This window comes from Pelophylax lessonae (genome assembly GCF_965119305.1).
Source record: "Pelophylax lessonae genome assembly, chromosome: 5".
NCBI classification, from domain to species: Eukaryota; Metazoa; Chordata; class Amphibia; order Anura; family Ranidae; genus Pelophylax; species Pelophylax lessonae.
The window spans coordinates 78,431,273-78,454,738 of record NC_138772.1 but is presented as its reverse complement, the minus strand read 5'-3'; the positions used below and the strand labels follow the sequence as shown (position 1 = coordinate 78,454,738).

At 40.7% G+C, this 23,466-nt stretch overlaps 1 protein-coding gene across 1 annotated transcript in view; it reads right to left on the bottom strand.

Moving 5' to 3' along the window:
* Nucleotides 1–23,466, bottom strand: part of GAD2 (glutamate decarboxylase 2) — a 144,888-nt gene that overhangs the window by 119,654 nt on the left and 1,768 nt on the right. Inside the window, exon 4 of the mRNA XM_082259090.1 lies at nucleotides 22,892–23,125. Within this exon, the coding sequence (XP_082115216.1) occupies nucleotides 22,892–23,125 (234 nt within the window). The remainder of the gene's footprint in view (nucleotides 1–22,891; nucleotides 23,126–23,466) is intronic.

Genomic DNA, 23,466 nt, shown 5'->3' with positions numbered 1-23,466 from the left:
GTTTTGTGTGTAGCACACCCCCTACGGAGCCACCATTACAATGGGATTCCCCACCCTGCACAGCCAGGCACACTGAATTTCACAGTCACTTCGGAGTCAGAAAACAGTCCAGCACTTTGTTTTTTTGTTTTATTGAGGGTATTGAACTTTGATGGGGATGGGGGTATTATGGGATGCCCACTTGACTTCAAAGCAAAATTCAGGGATAACTCCTAGTAAATACAATCCTATATATAGCTCCTTTCCTTCCTCCAGGCCTTCACTTGCTTGCAGAATCTCCAGCAGTGTCACTCTGTACAGGTTTGTGGCAATGGCCCATTACAGGCAGGGACTCGCAGCCCCTATACTTGTGGAATGCAGAGTGACACTACTAACACATTTACTGCACTTCTTCCCATGGTAACTGGTCCCAGCACCACCTCTTCAGGCCCTGCCAGCCCTCCTGGCTGCAGCAGCCCCTTTCTCTACTTCTCCACAGTCCTCCTAACTGACACGCACCAGTCTTCTAGACTGACACTCACCAACCCACCCAGCTGACTTCTCAGGAGATCTCCCAGACATGCTCACCTTCTCATGCTGTCCTCTCACTTTCTCCTGTGCTTCCAGAAAGGGTTCCTCCGTGTAATGTGGAGGGTCTCTACACCAGGCCCGAAGCCCTCAAGGGCCACTGACAGCCTCCTCAGCAATCCATCTCTATCTTCCACCCGATTGCACCTGCTGGGATGACCCAAGGGTATTTAAAATGTATCCGTCCCCCTACCAGCCCACCTGCTGGGGATTGGCTAGGGCCCTTATCAATACTCCAAACAGCTCCTCCTAGACTCCACCCTCTACTTCTGGAAGCTTCTCCAAGGTTCCAGAGAGCAGGGGGAGTTACCAGAGGTGCTGCTTGATGACTACCTGAGTCACTCAGCCCTGATCCAGATTTAATCCAGGCCCGGATGTCAGCCAGGCCAATTTACCTACACTAACAACTATGTACACTAGCACCTAGCTAGAGTGTGCTAAATGTGCATTTAATATTCATGCAATATTGTTGATTATGATAATTATAAAATTATTGTATGATAAAAAACAGGCCTAAGACTGCTGTTGGGCGCTTCCATCTTGATTGACATAAGCAGCTCCAGGCAGATTCAGAGCTATCACCCAAATGCTGCTCTTTATGATTCCCCTGCTGTCATTCATTTATGCTTGAGGCTCACTAAACAGCCTTTCATTTATCTATGACAGGGCACAGGGACTGATAATACGTGCTCATGAACAACAGAGCACTAAATAATCTTAGTGGTGCCCTTTCCGCCATGCCATACATATTACAATCAGCTTTTGTTAAATTACTTTATGGGTGTGGATAAAAATATTTCTCACAAAAAGCATGGTCATACTAATAATTACACCCTAAAACACATTCTACTACTCCTCCCGAATATGAGCATGGTGAGACTTTTTCACAACCTAGCCACAAGGAGGGACCCACAATCCAGGAAGCACCATCAGTTTTTGAGGGGAATATATTACTCATCTAATTTCCTGACTACCTTTACAAAACACTGGCTAGGCCTCATCTTGAATACTCAGTTCAGTTTAGGTTACCAATCCTCAGGAAAGATGTTGTTGAATTGGAAAGAGTTCAGGGACAGGCACTAAAAATAATAGGGAGACTGGAGGGGACATGATTACAATATACAAATATATCAAAGGTGATTTTCAGAGGACAAGCGTCCATGATATGAGGTTAGAAGAAAGGAGGTTTACCCTGGATTGCAGAAAAGGTTCTGTTAGAGCAAAACAAATGTGGAACTCCCAGGAAAGTAGAAAGTGGTACTAGCTGGGAGTGTCAACAACATCAAAAAATGTTTAGATTTCTTCCTCAGGAAGCAGAATATAAAAATCACACAAATAGGTTTTTGTTCTTTACACACACAGGTTGGACTGGATGGACTGGTGTCTTATCAACCTTATAAACTATGTAACTTTGTAACAAAGTGATATATACAGTAAAGCGCTACTGAATAGTTAATATCTCTATATCCAGTGTAGTTAATAAGTCCATCATATCCACAGTGCAAAAAAAGGCAGAATAAAATAAAAAAAAATAAAACAAAAAGTCTTTCAATGTGTGTAATCCACCACAATGTTCTTCAGTATTCTTCTTGTTAAATCAAAGTGCACAACCACCACCAGGTAAAAAATCTGCTCACCTCACAACAGATAATCAAGGCTTTCAAATATCACCCCAGCATCTCCCCTCGGGATAATCTTCCTCCTTCCCTCATGGGATAAAGTGCTCCATACAAACACAATTCTCTCCCAATCAGACCACATGAAATAGAAAGGCATCTACATAGTGTTCTCCATTTCAATCTCTTTATTAAAATGCCCCCATTAAAATTCCACTTACAGAAGTACAAATAAAAACCTCTCATATAGCTATCTTGTCAGCTGACTCACCACTCGGCTGAGCTCGAGGTGGCCTGGTGACGTGCTGGGTTGGGCTAACTCACATTTTCGGAGTTGCTAAAATGCCAGGACAGTAGTCGAAGTACTGGCATTAGGCAGGCCTTGGTACTGCTTGTAAGAGGGCACTGGCTGTAATCAGACACTGATACTGGCGGGTACTGGCACTGGCTGTAACCAAGCACAGGTATCATCTGTAATCAGGCTCTGGTACCAGCTGTAATCAGGCAATGGGTACTGGCTGTAATCTGGCTCTGGCTCTAGCGCCAGCTTAATCAGGCACTGATACTGGTTGTATTCAGGCACTGGCAGTGCCTGTAATCAGGTACTGCTGGTACTGTCTGTACTAGGAAACTAGTACTGGCTCAGGCTGTATCCAGGTGCTGGTACTTGCTGTAATCATGCCCTGATACTGACTGTAATCAGGCAATGCTTGTGGCTGTTCTCAGGTACTGACACTGACTGTAATCAGGCACTGGTACTGGCTGCAGTCAGGTACTATTATTGGCTGTAATGTGACTGTACACAGATAATGCTTGTAATAAGGTACTGGTTTTAACCAGGCACTGATAGTGGCTGTAATCAGGCATACAAACCCACCAAATCGTTCTGCACCAAAAATGAACATATAAAAAATAATAAGAAGAAACCCAAATAAGAGAATGAATAGATAATTAGGCAGCTATCTCTCACATTTATAATATAACATCTAATAACCCTCATTACATAGCACCCACATAAATTCATACAATATATATATATACACACAGTATCTCACAAAAGTGTGTACACCCCTCAGATTTTTGTAAATATTTTATTATATCTTTTCATGCGACAACACTGAAGAAACCACATTTTGCTGCAATGTAAAGTAGTGAGTGTACAGCTTGTATAACTGTGAATTTGCTGTCCCCTCAAAATAACTCAACACAGCCATTAATGTGAAAACCGCTGGCAACAAAAGTGACTCAAAACGTTTAAATTGGGCCCAAAGTTTCAATATTTTGTGTGGCCACCATTATTTTCCAGCACTGCCTTAACCCTCTTGGGCATGGAGTTCACCAGAGCTTCAGAGGTTGCCACTGGAGTCCTCTTCCACTCCTCCATGACAACATCACGGAGCTGGTGGATGTTAGAGACCTTGAGCTCCTCCACCTTCTGTTTGAGGATGCCTCACAGATGCTCAATAGGGTTTAGGTCTGGAGACATGCTTGGCCAGTCCATCACCTTTACCCTCAGCTTCTTTGGCAAGGCAGTGATCATCTTGGAGGTGTGTTTTGGGTCGTTATCATGTTGGAATAATGCCCTGTGGCCCAGTCTTTAAAGGAAGGGGATCATGCTTTGCTTCAGTATGTCACAGTATATGTTGGCATTCATGGTTCCCTCAATGAACTGTAGCTCCCCAGTGCCGGCAGCACTCATGCAGCCCCAGACCATGACACTCCCACCACCATGCTTGACTGTAGGCAAGACACATTTGTCTTTGCACTCCTCACCTGGTTGCCACCACACACGCTTTACATCATCTGAACCAAATCATTTTATCTGGAACATGATATGGTTCCAGTAATCCATGTCCTTAGTCTGCTTGTATTCAGCAAACTGTTTGCAGGCTTTCTTGTGCATCATCTTTAGAAGAGGCTTCCTTCTGGGACGACAGCCATGCAAAACCAATTTGTTCCAGGGTGTGTGGCGTATGGTCTGAGCACTGACAGGCTGACCCCCCACCACTTCAACCTCTGCAGCAATGCTGGCAGCACTCATACATCTATTTCCCAAAGACAACCTCTGGATATGACGCTGAGCACGTGCACTCAACTCCTTTGGTCAACCATGGCGAGGCCTGTTCTGAGTGGAACCTGTCCCGTTAAACCGCTGTATGGTCTTGGCCACCTTGCTGCAGCTCAGTTTCAAGGTTTTGGCAATCTTCTTATAGCCTAGGCCATCTTTATGTAGAGCAACAATTCTTTTTTTTCAGATCCTCAGAGAGTTCTTTTTCATGAGGTGCCATGTTGAACTTCCAGTGACCAGTATGAGAGAGTGAGAGCGATAACACCAAATTTAACACACCTGCTCCATATTCACACCTGAGACCTAACACTAACGAGTCACATGACACCGGGGAGGGAAAATGGCTAATTGGGCCCAATTTGGACATTTTCACTTAGGGGTGTACTCACTTCTGTTGCCAGCAGTTTAGACATTAATGGCTGTGTGTTGAGTTATTTTGAGGGGGCAGTAAATTTACACTGTTATACAAGCTGTATACTCACTACATTACATTGTAGCAAAGTGTAATTTCTTCAGTGTTGTCACATGAAAAGGTATAATAAAATATTTACAAAAATGTGAGGGGTGTACTCACTCTTGTGGGATACTGTATATATATATATATATATATATATATATATATATATACACACATTCGCCAGCCACTTTATTAGGTACACCTTGCTAGTACCTGGTTGGACCCCCTCTTGCCCTCAGAACTGCCTTAATTCTTCATGGCATAGATTCAACAAGATGTTGGAAACATTGATAGCATCATGCAGTTACTGCACATTTGTTGGCTGCACATCCATGGTGCCATCTCCCGTTCCACCACATCCCAAAGGTGCTCTATTGGATTGAGATCTGGTGACTGTGGAGGCCACTGCAGTACAGTGACCTCATTGTCATGTTCAACAAACCAGTGGTGAGATAATTTGAGCTCTGTGACATGGTGCATTATCCTGCTGGAAGGAGCCATCAGAAGATGGGTACACTGTAGTCATAAAGGGATGGATATGGTCAGCAACAATGCTCAGGTAGGCCATGGCGTTTACACAATGCTCAATTGGTACTAAGTGGCCCAAAGTGTGCCAAGAAAATATCCCCCACACCATTACACCACCACCACCAGCCTGAACTATGATACAAGACAGGATAGATCCATGTTGTTTATGCCAAATTCTAACCGTACCATCTGAATGTTGCAGCTAAAATCGAGACTCATCAGACCAGGCTACGTTTTTCCAATCTTCTATTGTCCAATTTTGTTGGACGTGTGAATTGTAGCCTCAGTTTCCTGTTCTTAGTTCTTAGTTGATAGGAGTGGCAACCAATGTGGTCTGCTGCTGTAGCCCATCTCCTTCAAGGTTTCGTGTTTTGTGTGTTCAGAGACAGTATTCTGCATGCCTTGGTTGTAATGAGTAATTATTTGAGTTACTGTTGCCTTTCTATCATCTCAAACCAGTCTGGCCATTCTCCTCTGACCTCTGACATCAACAAGGCATTTTCCTTCACACAACTGCCACTCACTGGATATTTTCTCTTTTTCTGGACCATTCTCTATGAACCCTAGAGATGGTTGTGCGTGAAAATTAGTCTTCACCACGTCTAGATGCCTAAATGCATTGGTTTGTTGCTATGTGATTGGCTGATTAGCAATTTGTGTTACCAAGCAATTGAATAGATGTACCTAATAGTGGCCAGTGAGTGTATATATCGACAAAAATATGAAAATTATGCATAACAAACAATTTCAAATGTCCAAATAACTAAATAGTTAAAAAAAAAAAAGCCCAGAAATGCAGACAATAGATTCCTCTTTGCACTGTTGTGTGAATAATCTCCTTTGAGGATTATCACTGAATGTTTTATCAAAGTCTGATTATTCACACAATAATAGGAATCTATTGCCGGCATTTCTGGGCGCTTTTTATGGACTGTTTGGTTTTTGGACGCATTGAAATAGATTTTCCGCATGAATTTCACATTGTTATTTTTTAAAATTTTGTGTATATATATATATATATATATATATATATATATATATATATATATATATACACACACACACATTTATGTGGGTGCTCTTTAACCACTTCAACACCGGGCACTTCTTGTCCATTCCAATTTTCAGCTTTCAGCGCTGTCACACTTTGAATGACAATTGCTCAGGCATGAAGCACTGTACCTAAATTACATTTTATCATTTTTTTTTTTGACAGATATAGCTTTTTTTTGGTGGTATTTAATCACCACTGGGTTGTTTATTTTGTTTTATATATAAATGAAAAAAGACTGAAAATGTTTAAATAAAAAAGAAAGTTTTTCTTCTTTATTGTTAAATACCATAAAACAATTTTGCAATTCAATTTTTTTTCCTAAGTTTATGCCAGATTGTATCCTGCTACATTTCTTTGGTAAAAATTACCCAAATTAACATAAAGTATTTAGTCTGTGTGAAACAAACTATGGTATATATATTTGAAAATTGATTAGTCCTAATATATTGACTGCCTATCCCATTTCTTGAGGCCCTGAAATACCAGGATAGTACACATACCTCCCAAATAACCAATTTTTGTAAAGTAAATAATCCAAAGTTCTTATTTTTTTTTTCCAAAAAATTGTGTCAAAAAAATTAAATAAATATTTTTTTTATTTTCTTAAAGTTTTCATTTTAACAAGTTATTTCTCACACACTCCATAGGTATATCTAATTACACTCAAAAAGCACCCAACATTTTGGATTTTCTTTTATTGTTTATGTTTTATGAAAATGGTAAACAGGACAAATAGAGAGGGTGCATCTCCCTAACAGGGACACAGACAATGATAAAAGCCTGACAGGTGTTCTACTCCACCTGCGATCTTTCCAAATATTGGAAAAAAAATTTAATTTAGTTATACTTCAACCCTAATAATTTCCATATTTCCATATTTAGGTTTCTATGCATTACTGTTGAAAGTACTAATCCAAAAAGGCAGAAACTACTCAAAAATGCCTATTATTGCATATTTTTATATTCCTTAAATAACGAATACCTGAACAACTACTTATGTGCCGCATGCATTTAATTATTTATTTCCTTCTGTGAATTGAATTTAAAGCCTTTTCATGTGGTGTTTGCCAAGTGTTTTATGCGTTTTGTAAATTGACAGTTTCAGTATCGCATGCGATATTTAGGCAAAATGTGTCCGGACACCTGCATACCACATGCAAGTTGCTTTTGTGAATGGAGCCCAATATGACTGGTGTGTTGGTGATTAGGGACTTGTGAGAGTATGTAAGAAAAAAATATATACAGTATATTGTTTATTTTTACAATTTATTTTTAACATACTGTGCCCAGAGCAGTGCAGTGTTACCATAGTGAATGTAATAAGCAATATGTAAAAGACTGTGTAAAGGTTTCATTCATGAAACCATGTGTACTACTGTGATGCTGTGATTGGCTACAGCTATCACATGGTGCAGGGCTGCTGTGATTGGCCCTGGTATCATGTGATTGCTGTGACCAATTAATAAACAATGACATCATTATTTACAACTATTTATGTGCTGGTTGTGGGTGGTCACAGCCATCACATGATACCAGGGCCAATCACAGAGGCCTGGTGCAATGATCTGTGATTGACTGTGTCTGGTGGACAGAGTGGGTCACCAATCTTGCCACTGCATCAAAGCTACTCCCGTCTGGTGATTTATGTACTATGGCAGGGTCAGTGCCATCTTTAATATCGATTGGACCCTGGGCAAACATTTCCTTGGGCCCTCCAGAATCCACTTATCAACTATTTGCGGGCAGTGCGGGCTTAAGGGGCAGCTGCTTTGGGCCCCACAACAATGACTGGGCCCGGGGCAGCTGCCCCTTTTGCCCTGCATTAAAGACAGCTCTGGGCAGGGTGGGAAGGGGTTAAATGAGGTATTGGATGTAATCGGGTACTAGTACTGGTTATAATCAGGTACTGGTGGGGGTGCAATCAGGTTAAAGGTACTAGTAAACACTGGAACAATGGCACTAGCTCTCCCCTTCCTCTTACAATGGCTCTGTGAGTGAGAGAGAAACGGGAGCCCTAACTGCTAATCACAGCCATTGTTCCCACTTGTGATTGCTATGATTGGTCTCAGCGATCATGTGGTACAGACTCAATCAGTACATGCTCTGTACATTTTGCCTATGATCTGCATTGTCTAATCACAGTATGATTACTGGACTGTGCAAAAAATCAGTGAAGACAGGACACACAGTCACTTCCAATTAGAACAAGAAGTGCACCTACCAGCTGTTTAATTACAACAGCCAGTGCTTTAAAGTAGAATTATAGGCAAAACTTTTTTTTTCATTTTAGATAGCGCAAGGGAGGGTTTTTCACCATCTGTGTCCCATTGGAGAGATTTTCCTTTACTTCCTGTCCCATAGCCAAATAGGAAGTGAGAGGAAATCCCTGCAAATTAAGGGAATACCTTGGGGACCCCCAGGTTACCAGAACTAATGTCCCCATTGGAAGATTTCCCCTCTATTACTTTTCTGGGGACAACCCAAAATTTGGGATTTTCTTTTACTTTCACTTTCAATGATAATGGTAAACAGGGCAAATAGGGATGTTGCATCTCCTTAACCGGGGCACAGACAGCAATTAAAACTGACAGGTGTTCTAATGCCTCTCCACTCCATCCAAAACTAAAAAATACAAGTTTTGTCATTAGTTATACTTTAGGTGAGACTAAACTCTGGTAGTTTAAAAAAATTCAAGTATGTATTCATACAGCTCTTCTATTGCTCTCAGCCTCCTCCAAATCTCCAAAGTCCTTTTTTGCTGCTGTGATCTGACTTCCTGTTAGAGGGTGGCTATGTGTATTCTCCATGGTCCCACTGTATGTAGTAACTTAGCCACTCTCTTTTGCTCCCTCCGGAGATGGACCATGGGTTATGGGATTTGTAGTGTGCATACAGCAGTGCACATAACTAGCAGTGCACATAACTGCAAAAGGAAGTGAGAGGGAAAAACACAGTAAAGAAACAATTTCATAAAAAATAGATTACAGGACCATTAGGTAGTGGATGCTTTAGGATTATTTTTGGATAATATGGATATTGTTCAGTGTCACTTAAAGAGGTTAAAATTAGAGATCGACCGATTATCGGCAAAGCCGACATATCGAGGGACAATCTGCACTTTCCCCGATATATCGGAATCGGCCCCTGAGGTTACCGATATTGCCGATATTTCGGGAAAGTGCATGTACCGGAGTGATGTCTGCAGCTAGAGGCATCACCCCGGTAACGGCGTCCATAGCCGACGGTTGGCCATCTTGTAATGACAACCGATGCGGCTGAGAAGCTGCTCAGCTGTCATTACAAGGAGCGGGAGGGGACGTCCCCCCATCCCGCCGCCTTCCACGGCTCGCCCGGGTCTCCGGTCCCACCGGGAGACCCGGGCATCCTACCTGCACGGCCCCCGAAGAGAAGACCCGATCAAAGCTGCATTCGGCTCTGATCGGGTCTCCATGTAAAAAAACCCGGAAGTTATGTCATGACATCACTTCTGGGTACTCGACGCCAAATTAAAAAAAATGACAGCATTCAAAACAGCCAAACTTGGCATTTTGAATGCTTTTAAGTGCAGAGGAGGGGTTTGGGGGTCTTTTAGACCCCCAGATCCCTCCACAAGAGTACCTGTAAAAAAAAAAAAATAAATAAAAATAAAAAAAACATATCAGCAGATATCGGCCGATACCAATATGCGATGACAAAAATATCCGGATTGTATCGGCAATAAGAAAACGATATCGGTCGATCATTCACTAGTTAAAATGTTAGGTCTGGTGACAGATTTTCCTTAAAGCGGAGTTCCGGGCACAGAAATGATTTTTCAACAAACATACCCCCGGGACAGTCAGGGCTAGCACATTCCACAATGGCTAGCCTCTGATCTGTCCCGGTTCGCACTTACCTTTTAGAAGAAATACTTACTTATAAAATTTCTTCCACAGCGTTTCCATCTCTCTAGTGGGCAGCCGAAGCCGGCGCGGTCCTCTTTGGCGTCTTCTTCCGCGTCTTCTTCTCCCAGAATGCGCCTTCACCGGCCCCTCTCGTCACTTCCGGTGCGGCGCCGCATTCCTCCACAGCTTCTGGGCATGCCCAGAAGCTGTTTAGCAGGGGAATGTGGCGTCCCCCGGAAGTGACGTGCGGGGCCGGTGCCGTCGCATTGATTCCTGGGAGCGATGACGTTCAGCTCCCAGGAATCATCGCGAGACAGGAAGTGACGGCGGAGCCGCGGCGCTGAGGGAGGAAGTACACTGAGGTGAGTATTTATGATCTTCAATTACAAGGTGAGTAAACAAAAAAAAAAACCTAACTATCCAATTCCTTTTCAGGTGATGTCGAACTAGCGGGCGGGCACAAAAAAAAAATATTGATTTTGTGCCCGGAACTCCGCTTTAATGCAGAATGTATCCCACCGACAAAGAGCGCCCTCGAGTGGTGGCATGACCAGGCCATATTTATTCTTTATTAAAAGTGATTCTTTAAACCAAAACCCGATAAAATATAAAGCAAGATCATTGTTGTTGAACAGTGAAGTATTTGCTCTTATTTTTTCAAATTCATGACTTCATTCTCAAGCAATAAGGACACTGTTTCCTGTAATTTTTGACCCTATAGATAAAAAGCTGCTGGCTATACCTATAATGAATTTGTAAATATTTTTTGTTTAGCCTTTTAGATTGTAAGCATTCGTGAACAGGGCTCCCCTGACCCTCCTGTATCGAATCATATTAAATTTGTTCTGTTAAGTGCTTTGCAAACCCTCAATAATAATAATAATCCAAATGTTGTAACAGTATCACAATCTACAAAAATATTATTTTATTAGGGACAGATTCTCTTTTATTGCTTTTTTAAAATGCGACTGTAGCATTATGTTACAGTTGATCAAAGTAACTCAGGAAATGAAGCTGCAAGTGATTATACTGTCAGCAGATGGGGTCATAGAAAAGAAGGCAAACCTATACTAAAAGATAAAGGAAAACTGTAGTAAAAGAAACATAGAGACTGCCGTGCCTGCCTTCCTTCTGAAAATGGAAGTTGCCTGGCTGTCTCTGGCCTCAATATTTCTGAGTAATGGGAAATCAGATTGCATCTAGTGAAGTCAGAGGAAAGACAGAACTCTTGCTTTTCATACTTGTTCCTGGTCAGTGACTCAGAAAAATGGCTTTGCATGAACAAAACAGCCAGACAGCCAGCATTTTCTTAAGGATTGTTAAGTAATGGCACATGGCAGCCTATTGATTCCTTCAGCACAGTCTTTCTGCTAAGTGAGGTTTGTGTAAGGAATGCTTTGTGTTCAGCCTTATTGTCTGGATTGAAATTGGCAATTATACAGCCCTGGGGGAGAATGCAGAAGAGTGCCAAAATGTCTCAATGTCTGAACATAGTTTTATAAAATTTTGCATTTATGTGCTAATTTGGCCACAAGAAGGATCATACGCCATTCCTTTTTGGTGAATTAATATTAGGATGTTACAGTCAGTTTTGGGTTTATCTCTCATGCTTCGGCTGCTTAATTTTATATATAAATATATACAGTATATATATATATATATATATATATATATATACTGCTAAAAAAAAAATTAAAAGAACACTTTGAAAACATATCAGATCTCAATGGGGAAAAATCTCATGCTGGATATCTATACTGATATGGACTGGGTAATGTCTTAGAAAGGAAAATATGCCACATCGTTTGATGGAAATGAAAATTATCAACCTACAGAGGGCTGAATTCAAAGATAGTCTGAAAATCAAAGGTCCAGATCTGGACCAGGGCAACACTGAGCTCCTGAACAGACAGAGGTGCAACCTGGTGGCATCAGTTGGACTGAAACAGATTGTCCCAAATATGTTCTATTGGATTTAGGCCAGGCGAGCATGGGGGGCAATTCAGTGGTGTCAATTCCTTCATCCTCCAGGAACTGGTTACATACTCTCGCCACATGAGGTCGGGCATTGTTGTGCACCAGGAGGAACCCAGGACCCACTGCCTAGCCTCGAGTCTGACAATGGGTCCAAGGATTTAATCCTGATAGCTAATGGCAGTCAGAGTGCTATTATCGAACCTGTAGATATCTGTCTGTCCCTCCATGAAAATGCCTCCCCAGACCATCACTGACCCACCACCAAACCGGTCATGCTAAATGATTTTACAGGCAACATAACATTCTCCATTGCTTCTCCAGACCCTTTCACATCTGTAACATGTGCTCAGGGTGAACCTGTTCTCATCTGTGAAAAGCACAGGGTGCCAGTGGCGGCCCTGCCCATTCTAGTGCTCAATGAAAAATGCCAATCGAGCTCCACGGTGCCAGGCAGTGAGCACAGGGCCCACTAGAGGGCATCGGGCCCTCAGGCCTCCCTCATGAAGTCTGTTTCTGATTGTTTGGTCAGAGATATTCACACCAGTGGCCTGCTGGAGGTCATTTTGTAGGGCTCTGGCAGTGCTCATCCTGATCCTTGCACAAAGGACCAGATACCAGTCCTGCTGATGGGTTAAGGAACTTCTATGGCCCTGTCCAGCTCTCCTAGAATATCTCCTGTCTCCTGGAATATCCTCCTCTTGAGAACGTGCTGGGAAACACAGCAAACCTTCTGTTAGTGGCACATATTGATGTGCCATCCTGGAGGAGTTGGACTGCCTGTGTAACCTTTAAAGGGTCCAGGTATTCCCCCATGCTACCAGTAGTGATACTGACCCTAGCCAAATGCAAAACGAGTGGAAAACAGTCAGAAAAGATGAGTAGGGAAAAAACTTCAGTTGCCTTTATCTGTAAAACCATTCCTGTTTTGGCGGCCATCTCATTGTTGCCCATCTAGTGCACCTGTTGTTAATTTCATTAACACCAAAGCAGCTGAAACTGATTAACAACCCCCTCTGCTACTTAGCTGACCAAAGCAATATCCCAGGAGTTTAATATACACAGTGAGGGAAAAAGTATTTGATCCCTTGCTGATTTTGTACATTTTCCCAGTGACAAAAAATGATCGTCTATAATTGTAATGGTAGGTTTATTTTAACAGTGAGAGACAGAACAACAACAAAAAAAATCCAGAAAAACGCATTTCAAAAAAGTTATAAATTGATTTGCATTTTAATGAGTGAAATAAGTATTTGATCCCTTATCAATCAGCAAAATTTCTGGCTCCCAGGTGTCAGGTAACAAGCTGAGATTAGGAACACTCTCTTAAGTTACCTGTATAAAAGCAGAAGCAATCAATCATTCAGAGGCCAAGACCAAAGAGCTGTCAAAGGATGTCAGGGACAAGACTGTAGACCTACACAAGGCTGGAATGGGCTACAAGACCATTGTCAAGCAGCTTGGTGGGAGGGTGACAACAGTTATTGCCATTATTCGCAAATGGAAGAAATACAAAATAACTGTCAATCTCCCTCAGTCTGGGGTTTCATGCAAATTCTCACCTCGTGGAGTTTCAATGATAATGAGAAAGGTGAGGAATCAGCCCAGAACTACACAGGAGAATCTTGTCAATGATCTCAAGGCAGTTGGGACCATAGTCACCAAGAAAACATTTGGCAACACACTACGCCGTGAAGGACTGAAATCCTGCAGCTCCCGCAAGGTCCCCCTGCTCAAGAAAGCACATGTACAGGCCCATCCCAAGTTTGCTAATAAACATCTGAATGATTCAGAGAAAAACTGGATGAAAGCATTGTGGTCAGATGAGACCAAAATCGAGCTCTTTGGCATCAACTCACCTTGTTGTTTTTGGAGGAGGAGGAATGCTGCCTAAGATCCCAAGAACACCATCCCCACCATCAAACATGGAGGTGGAAACATCATGCTTTGGGGGTGTTTTTCTGCTAAGGGTACAGGACAATTTCACCGCATCAAAGGGACGATAGACAGGGCCATGTACTATGAAATCTTGAGTGAGAACCTCAGCCAGGGCATTGAAAATGGTTTGTGGATGGGTATTCCAGCATGACAATAACCCAAAACACATGGCCAAGGCAACAAAGGACTGGCTCAAGAAGAAACACATTAGGATCCTGGAGTGGCCTAGCCAGTCTCCAGACCTTAATCCCATAGAAAATATGTGGCGGGAGCTGAGCCAGTTACCAAACGTCAGCCTAAAAAGCCTAATGACTTGGAGAGGATTTGCAAAGAGGAGTGAGACAAAATCCTTCCTGAGATGTGTTCAAACCTGGTGGCCAACTACAAGAAACATCTAACCTCTGTGATTGTCAACAAGGGTTTTGCCACCAGGTACTAAGTCATGTTTTGCGAAGGGCTTCAAATGCAAATTTCACTCATTAAAATGCAAATTAAATTATAACTTTTTTAAAATGCATTTTTCTGTATTTTTTTTGTTCAAAAACCTACCATTAACCACTTGCCGACAACCTGTCACCTTTTTACTGCGGCAGGGTGGCTCGGCTGCGTCCAGTCATGTGGTACTACGTGACTGTAGTGCATGTGGCTTCGCACCGCGCTCCCGCTGTGTTTAGACACAGCGGGAGGAGGGCCGCGGGAGGAGCGGCGGCGAATACCGCCTTCCTCCCGCGATCGTCCGGGAAACGGAGAGAAGACCCGCCTGCTTATGTAAACAAAGCAGGCGGATCTTCTCACAGACAGGCAGGGACAGATCACCAGTTTCAGCTAAGCTGAAACTGGCGATCTGTCTGCGCCTGTCAAAGAACCCCCCCCACACACACACACAGTCAGTAAAGCAGTATTAACCCCTTCCCTGCCAGTGTCATTTATACAGTAACAGTGCATATTATTTAGCACTGATTACTGTAGTAATGTCACTGATCCCCAAAATGTGTCAAAAATGTCAGTCAGGGGTCCGATCTGTCCGCCGCAATGTCGCAGTCCTGCAAAAAATCGCAGATCGCCGCCATTACTAGTAAAAAGAAAAAAAAAAACCAATAAAAATGACATAAATCTTTCCCGTAGTTAGTAGACGCGATAACTTTGGGCAAACCAATCAAAATACGCTTATTGCGATTTTGTTTACCAAAAATATGTAGCAGAAAACAAATTGGCCTAAAATTTAAAAAATTTTGATTTTTACATTTTTTTTGGAGAATGTCATATAGCGGAATGTGAAAACTATTGTTTTTTTGTTTTTTTTCAAAATTGTCGCTCTTTTTTTGTTTATATCGCAAAAAAAAAAAGCACTGGTGATCAAATACCACCAAAAGAAAGCACTATTTGTGGGGAAAAAAAGGACGTAAATTTTGTTTGCATACAGCATCGCACGACCGTACAATTGTCCGTTAAAGTAACGCAGTGCCGAATCGCAAAATAGGGCCTAGTCATTAAGGGGGTAAATCCTTCCGGTGTTAAAGTGGTTAAAATTATAGACTGATCATTTCTTTGTCAGTGGGCAAACGTACAAAATCAGTCAGGGCTTTTTCCCCCTAACTGTATATATATATATATATATATATATATATATATACACACACAAATCAGGGATAACATTTTTTAGTTTATCTATCTATCTATCTATCTATCTATCTATCTATCTATCTATCTATCTATCTATCTATCTATCTATCTATCTATCTATCTATCTATCTATCTATCTATCTATCTATCTATCTATCTATCTATCTATCTATCTATCTATCTATCTATCTATCTATCTATCTATCTATCTATCTATCTATCTATCTATCTATCTATCTATCTATCTATCTATCTATCTATCTATCTATCTATCTATCTATCTATCTATCTATCCTAATTATATCTATCTATATCTATAGTGTTTTATGACTAGGGCCTATTTACACTTGTCTGTTTTGCCACTTACATATTCCATTCATCCTATGTGGCAGCTCTGTGGGCCCATTCTCTCTTACTCGTGGGTGTTCCTGTGTGTGTTGCATGCACATGGAAAAGTGTAAATCCAGCCTAAATGAGAAGGGCCCTAAATTATTCACCTGAGGACTTTAATTTGCTACAGGTTTGGATTGAAAGAGTGAGACTACAGTATATAGAACCCATGTAAAACTTTTAAAAGGAGTATGAGTTATATATTCTATCTATCTACTGTAATATTTCTGATGAGGGCATACAATAAGAAAAAACAGTTCACAAAGCGGTATTTTCTTCTTTGAAATTTTTGGTAAAATACTATGTTGTTAAAGAGTGGGCGGCCACCGGGGTCCTTAACAACCATCACATCACTCCCGCACATGCGCACAGGGGTCATGGCCGCTGAACAAAGCTCTGAAGAAATGGCAGGGGTATGCCGTTACTTCAGAGCACATGCGACGGTGACGTCACCAGCTGTTGCTCACTAGAATATCTCCTAAACAGTGCAGGTTTAGGAAATATTCATTTAACCTACAGGTAAGCTTTATTATAAAAAATAGAGTTCACTACCACTTTAAGGAAGTGATGGTAATACAGGAAGTATTAAAAATACTTTAGTGTTTTTTTTATTGCTTTCTTTGCTGAGAAGACTCCCCTTATTCCCAGGACAGAAAGTTAAAATAAAAGTAAATATACCCATTCGGGATATAGTCAGCAAAAAAAAAATTCAAAACAAAAGTTCTAAATAATAATTAATTTGTCAAAAACATAAAAGCATTTGGGCTCACGTTCAACTTTATTTAAAAATGTATCTACCTTGTTGCAATGACAAACAGAAAGGGCGATTCTCCCTTATGGGGATGCAGACAGCAATAAAAACTGACAGGTGTTCTAATCCATCTCTCCTCTATCCAAAACTGAAAAAAAGTTTTGCCTTTAGCTATACTTTAAAAATAAAACTCATTGGTTTATATGAGAATCAATAACATTTGATTGCAAAGAATAGTGAAGTATAAGAACCCAAGGCATGAAAGGGTCTATTTCTGGAGAGTGAAAGACATCCATGTCCAGCATGGAGAGCCTTAAAGTGATTGTAAAGTCTCATTTCTTTTTTAATAATAAACATGTTATACTTACTTGCTGTGTGCAGTTGATTTTGCACAGAGTGGCCCCGATCCTCCTCTTTTCGGGTCCCTCTTCGGTGCTACTGGCCCCTCCCTCTTGATGAGTGCCCCCACAGTAGCTTGCTGTAGGGGCACCTGAGCCGAGTCACTGCTGCCTGTGTCCATTCAGACATGGAGCACCGACCCCCCGCCCTCTCTCCTGATTGGCTGACTGACTTTGATTGACAACAGTAGGGGCCAATTGCCCCACGCTGCTGTCTCAGTTAATGAGGAAGGAAGTCCCGGGCAGCTCAGACACTCCTACAACACTGCTGGATAAAGATGGGCTCAGGTACGTATTAGGGGGGCTGCTGCACATAGAATTCATTAAGATAAAACAAAAAAACCTTCTGCCTTTACAATCCCTTTAAGTCAGTGGTTCTCAACTCCTGTCCTTAGGAACCACTAACAGGCCAGATTTTAGGTATTACCTTGGGGAGATGCAGACTAGAATACTGCAATCACTGAGCAGCAAAGGATATCACCTGTAATGCATTTCAGATATCTTGCAAACCTGGCCTGTTAATGTGCCCTGAGGACAGGAGTTGAGAATCACTGCATTAAGAAGTGAAATAGGAAATTTTAATATATGGGGCCCACAATGCAAAGAGTAGAGGTGTACAAGAACTCAAGCCATAAAAGGATCCATTCCTGTACAGTGGAAGACAACAATGTCCAGCCTGGAGGGCTCGAAAGAAGTGAAATGGGAAAATTTAACACAGTTGCATCCTCTGAGACACCACCAGGAGCTTCAAGGCTGCAAAAAAGTCAGAGTCCTAGGCTACATATTACAGCACCCAGTGGCCTCTCTGAGATTTAGACTGGCTATACATAAATAATTTATTTCTTCTTCAACCAGCGGGTTGATCAAAAAAAAAGTATCCCATTCCCCTATCCACAAATTTTATTTTGATAGTAGGGAGGCTCCTGCTATCAGAATACAATAGCACAGTGTGAGCCTTACCTTTTGTCAGAATACAATGATCGGTGCTGGCAGCTATTGCCGGCGGCACTAAATGTTTGGGAAAAACCCAACAGGTTAATTGTACACATGTTCATCCATAGATTGACATGTGTACAACCAGCCTGCCCTTACATGGATTGAAATTCGGCCAGGCCCTACTGAACTGGCCAAATTTTAATCCATGTTTGGCCTCCCTTAGTCTCATCTTCTGCAGACATATACATTTTCAATCATTGGTCTCATCAGTATGTCTCATTATTAAAATTATTATCACTAAAGGTATATATCTTCTTTTTCAGGAACCTACTCCATTGTGACTGCTCACACCAGGCACCAGACCTCAGAGGTTGTATTATCCTTTCTCAATGTAACCAATCTTGTGTAGCTTCTATATACTGCAGTACTGCTCTATTAGTGTAGCAATGCCTGTGTAGCCTCTATACCCTGAACACTAACCCATGCCCAACTGGCATTCTATTTATTTCCCATTTAGAGAATATTTGTTAGCATCACTAAATAATAGGATACAGACACTTTACTTAATGCTGCAAACCGAAATCAGCTCTGGTTGATGCATTTGTAGCTATGTGGCAGTGGCAGTCCCACTTCAAGACAGTGTCATAAACAGTCCACAATGCAGGAGATCTCTGGGAGAACAAGGTCCCTGCCATAGGGGAACTTTAATAAGCAATCTCATGCCAGGCCTTGATGTCTCCAACAAACAAAGACAGGTCTTACATCTTAAAACCCCCTCTGGGAGGAATGGAGCCTAAATATGTAAGCACCACTTCCAGCCATCCAGCCTAAAAGCTCAGAGATAGCAGACCACTGAAACGTATTTTCTACAGATTACCAAATACATAATGGGGTTGATTTTCTAAAACTGTCCGGAGAGTAAAAAATCTGGTGCAGCTGTGCATAGTTGCATAGTAACCAATCAGCTTCCAAATTTTTATGTCAAAGCTTAATTGAACAAAGTGAGGTTAGAAGCTGATTGGCTACCAAACACAACTGATGTGAATGTACAATGTATATGTAAAGCGCTGCGTAAATTGACAGCGTTATATAAGTACCTGAAAATAATAAAAATAAAAAACTGCACTGGATTTTGCACTCTCCGGTTTCAATAAATCAACTCCATTCTGTTTTTGTATTATGTTACACAATGAACTGTTTTGCCAGACCTCTCTGTGGTCCTTCTTTTTAGCCCATATGTCACTATCCATGACTTTTTCAGATTCATACATTATTAATACATGATTGTCACGCCACTTTCAGAAAAAGCCAACTGATAATCAAGTCATCACCCTTTCCAAAATGGCCACACCCTGGCCACTCTTTTGTTAATCTCATCGATTCCTGCAAGTGCTATATATTCCCCACTGGTATGATCCAAATAATTATTTCATTTGACCTTGACGTACATATAAAAGAATAGGAAAAATTTTAGGTATCCTTAAAGTGGAGTTCCACCCATTTTAATAAGTTTAGATGTACGTAATCCCCTTTAAAAATGCTTTTACCAATGTAAACAATTTTTTTTTTTTGCAAGGAAATACCTTTTTTTCTTCTTTATTCATCCGCACTTCTGGGTCCGGCCGCCTATAGGCGATTACATAACTAGGCGATTCGCAAGGGCTGCTGGGATGTATCCCAGCAGCCCTTGCGAATCGCCTAGTGACAAAAACTCGCATTATTACACCGACAACAGCTGTAGTCAGGGATGTATTGCTTGGAATCCACGCTCCGCCCCGCCTCCACCCCGCCTCCTCGTAGTGAGCTCTACGGGATTTATTGCTTTGAGTCCGCGCTCCGCTCCGCCTCAGTGAGCGCGGATTGAAAGCATTACATCCCGTAGAGCTCACTGAGAGGAGGCGGGGCAGAGCGTTGACTCCAAGCAATACATCCCTGACTACAGCTGGTGCCGGTGTAATAATGCGAGATTTCGTCACTAGGCGATTCGCAAGGGCTGCTGGGATACATCCCAGCAGCCCTTGCGAATCGCCTAGTGATGTAATCGCCTATAGGCGGCCGGACCCGGAAGTGCGGATGAATAAAGAAGAAAAAAAGGTATTTCCTTGCAAAAAAAAATAGTCGGACCCGGAAGTGCGGATGAATGAAGAAGAAAAGGTATTTCCTTGCAAAAAAAATAGTTTACAGTGGTAAAAGCATTTTTAAAGGGGATTACGTACATCTAAACTTATTAAAATTGATGGAACTCCACTTTAAGACACTGTGGAGTGCATTCAGAAATTTGCTTAGAAGATGTACAATCATTCAGTGCATGGATGGTTTATTATATTTGTGTAGAATAATGCTCCAGTATACCGTTTTGAAGGGACAGTCCATCCAAAACTGATATTTGGGTCGGCTAATGCTACAGGGCTTAATCCCCTCTGCCTTATACATGTAAATACTCTAACAGCAAAATACCCTATGCAATTTCTGGCCTGGAAGTCTGTTTCCCACCGGAGTCTCACTCATCCTATTGCAGCAGGAGGAGTCTTATTCCTCTTGTTTCATTCTGTGTAACTAATTTTGCTCAGTGATTTCCAAAAAACAGCAGAAGCCTTTATACATAGTAGCATCCATAAACTGTATATCATCTAAATTTACTGGGGGGGATTTATTTATACATGGTTTTATATGTTTTTAGATTCTAAGCTAGAACAGTAAAAAAGTGCCTGCAATTTATAAACCAGAAAATCAACTGCAGTGCCAGTTATCACCAGATATGGCGATAAAGTGCCCCATTTTTTTCTTCCTTTGTACCTGCTGGATCTTTTAGATTATAGTTTACTCTATGACAGTGTTCCCCAACCTTTTTTCAGCCGAAACATCCTTTAAAATTCTGCACAATCTTGAGGCACCCATTTTAATGATTTTAAAAATGTTAGTTTTACCTAATGCAGCACCATCCACAGACGTAGGGCACCCAACATAGCAGCCATTTATTTTTACATAGCAAATATACCTTTGCACACTGATACTGACAAGTATTTCAGTGTTTCTCTTCTCCCCCAGTATCTCTCCCTTACTCAACTAACATGACCTAGGACTGAAGGACCAGGGCAGCGAAGGGGCAAACCAGGATGCTGTATAGGCATGTGACATCCTTCTTAATAGCTGATGATGTCACTGGTCATTAGGATGATAGCGGCTGGACCGCATAGTGCCCAAGTTTCTAATGCTGATCAATAAAAGCATGTGGCTTTGTGTAAATAAAAGGCAGGTTTGACCCACTTGCCGGATTGTACACAATTTTGGGACAATTTGGGGCAATTTACTAAGGCACCCCTGAAGAACCTAAAGCCAACCCTGATTGAGAAGGGATGCTCTATGACATTACAGATACCTAATCTAGTATGATATATGAAATATTTGCTATATATTTAAAAACAATATGTCATTGGTCAAGTGATGTCAAAATTACCCTGCAGATCTTCAATTTGAAACCATTTATAGGTATATGTATGGAAGTAGGAATTAACTCAAAATGGATAACGATTGACACCATTTATCCAGATATATACAAAACATAGACACAAAAAAATCCTACATGTACAAAATATACAGAGGGAGAACAGTCATAAAGATACACGCAATGCTCATGCCTAGAACACATACCTAAAAAAAAAAAAAAAAAAAAAATGATACCCACACAAAATGCACACAATAATACATTTGGATGCTATTTCAAAGATCCTTGGTGTGCTATTGACATTTCCCTTAACCATTAATACAAGCAATACATAGTGCTCTTTTGGTTTGGGGGCGAGAAATACGCCAAAAGGGAACTGGTGGCAAGCAATGACATTACAATAAGGACGATGAAGTAGGTCACACATGACAGCTTCTGCCCTAAAGATCGGCCACAGAAACAGAAACCATAATACCATACTATACTACGCTGAGCAAATAGATTTCGCGAAACAAGAAAGCAACATTCTCAAAAATGTAAGTCTTTCCATGCAAGTACAAACATCTAAACAGGAGGCTGTTCAAAAAATAGGATTTTATAAATATGAATCATACAAAATGCGCTTCATTCATAAGTGTAGTGTACAGATAAATAGCTTTAAAGGCGCACACTGTAAAAAAAAAATGTAAAATACATTTGACACCGCATATTTCTTGCAACAATGGCGGTGTAAACTGAGCAATCACCATCGCAATCAAGTCATGTCGGATAATTCACATGCACAATATATTATAGCCCTATTATCTGGAGACAATTGCCAATATGACTAGGCTGCTCAACCAAAAAAAAAAAAAAAATACCAAAGTAGCACCAAAATACTATTCTGAAATTCAAGAGAAGCAAAAAAAAAATAAATGTAAGTAAAGATACGTAAAAATTCTTGTAAAAAATATTTAGAAGGATAAATATATATATATATCATTTGCTACAATAAATAATCATTATTGTTAAAAATTTTCTCCAACGCTAAACCGAAAAAAAAAATATATATATATTCATTGCACATATTTGCTGTGCAATAACTAGCCACATGTGTGTATGTATGTACATATATATATATATATACATATACACACATATACACACATATTGCTAGTTATTGCACAGCAAATATGTGCAATAAATATGTATAATTTTTCATAACAGATAGATTACCCACACAATATCATGCCTTGCATTTAAAAAAAATAAATAAACTCTACCTGTTTTTACAGCATATTTTAAGGTGGTTTTGCAATTAAGCAGAATCCCCTCCAAACTCTGTGGCTGTTCAGACAGTTCCCAGTTATATTCCTGAAGAAGCTCATTGGGATAGTGAAAATCAATCACCTTATTCGATCTGTCAAAGGTGTTCACCACATATTGCAATAAAATGTCTATAACTTGTTGTAAGAAACGCATTGTTTCTGCCTCTCCATTTTTTGCAGGAAGAAGGTCTGAAAAAAGAAAGAGAAATTTTTAGAAGCAATTATGTTTATTCACGCATTGTGAGCAAAATATTATTTATTGAAAAAAAAAAAAGAATCAGAGCAACAAATAATTTCAGAAAATGTTAAAAATAATTATATAGTTGTGTTTTTATAATTAATCTAGTTTAATATTGTTACATTTTGTGTTTTAATATGTTGATGTATATTATATATTTTGAAATGAATAGTAAATAATGTAAATGTTTTGCTATTTGGCATTTTTTTTGTTTTAATGTAACATCTAATAGTTTATTTAAAGAAGAATAAAACTGTGCATTCATGTTAAATCCTTTAAGGCTTAGTTTAAG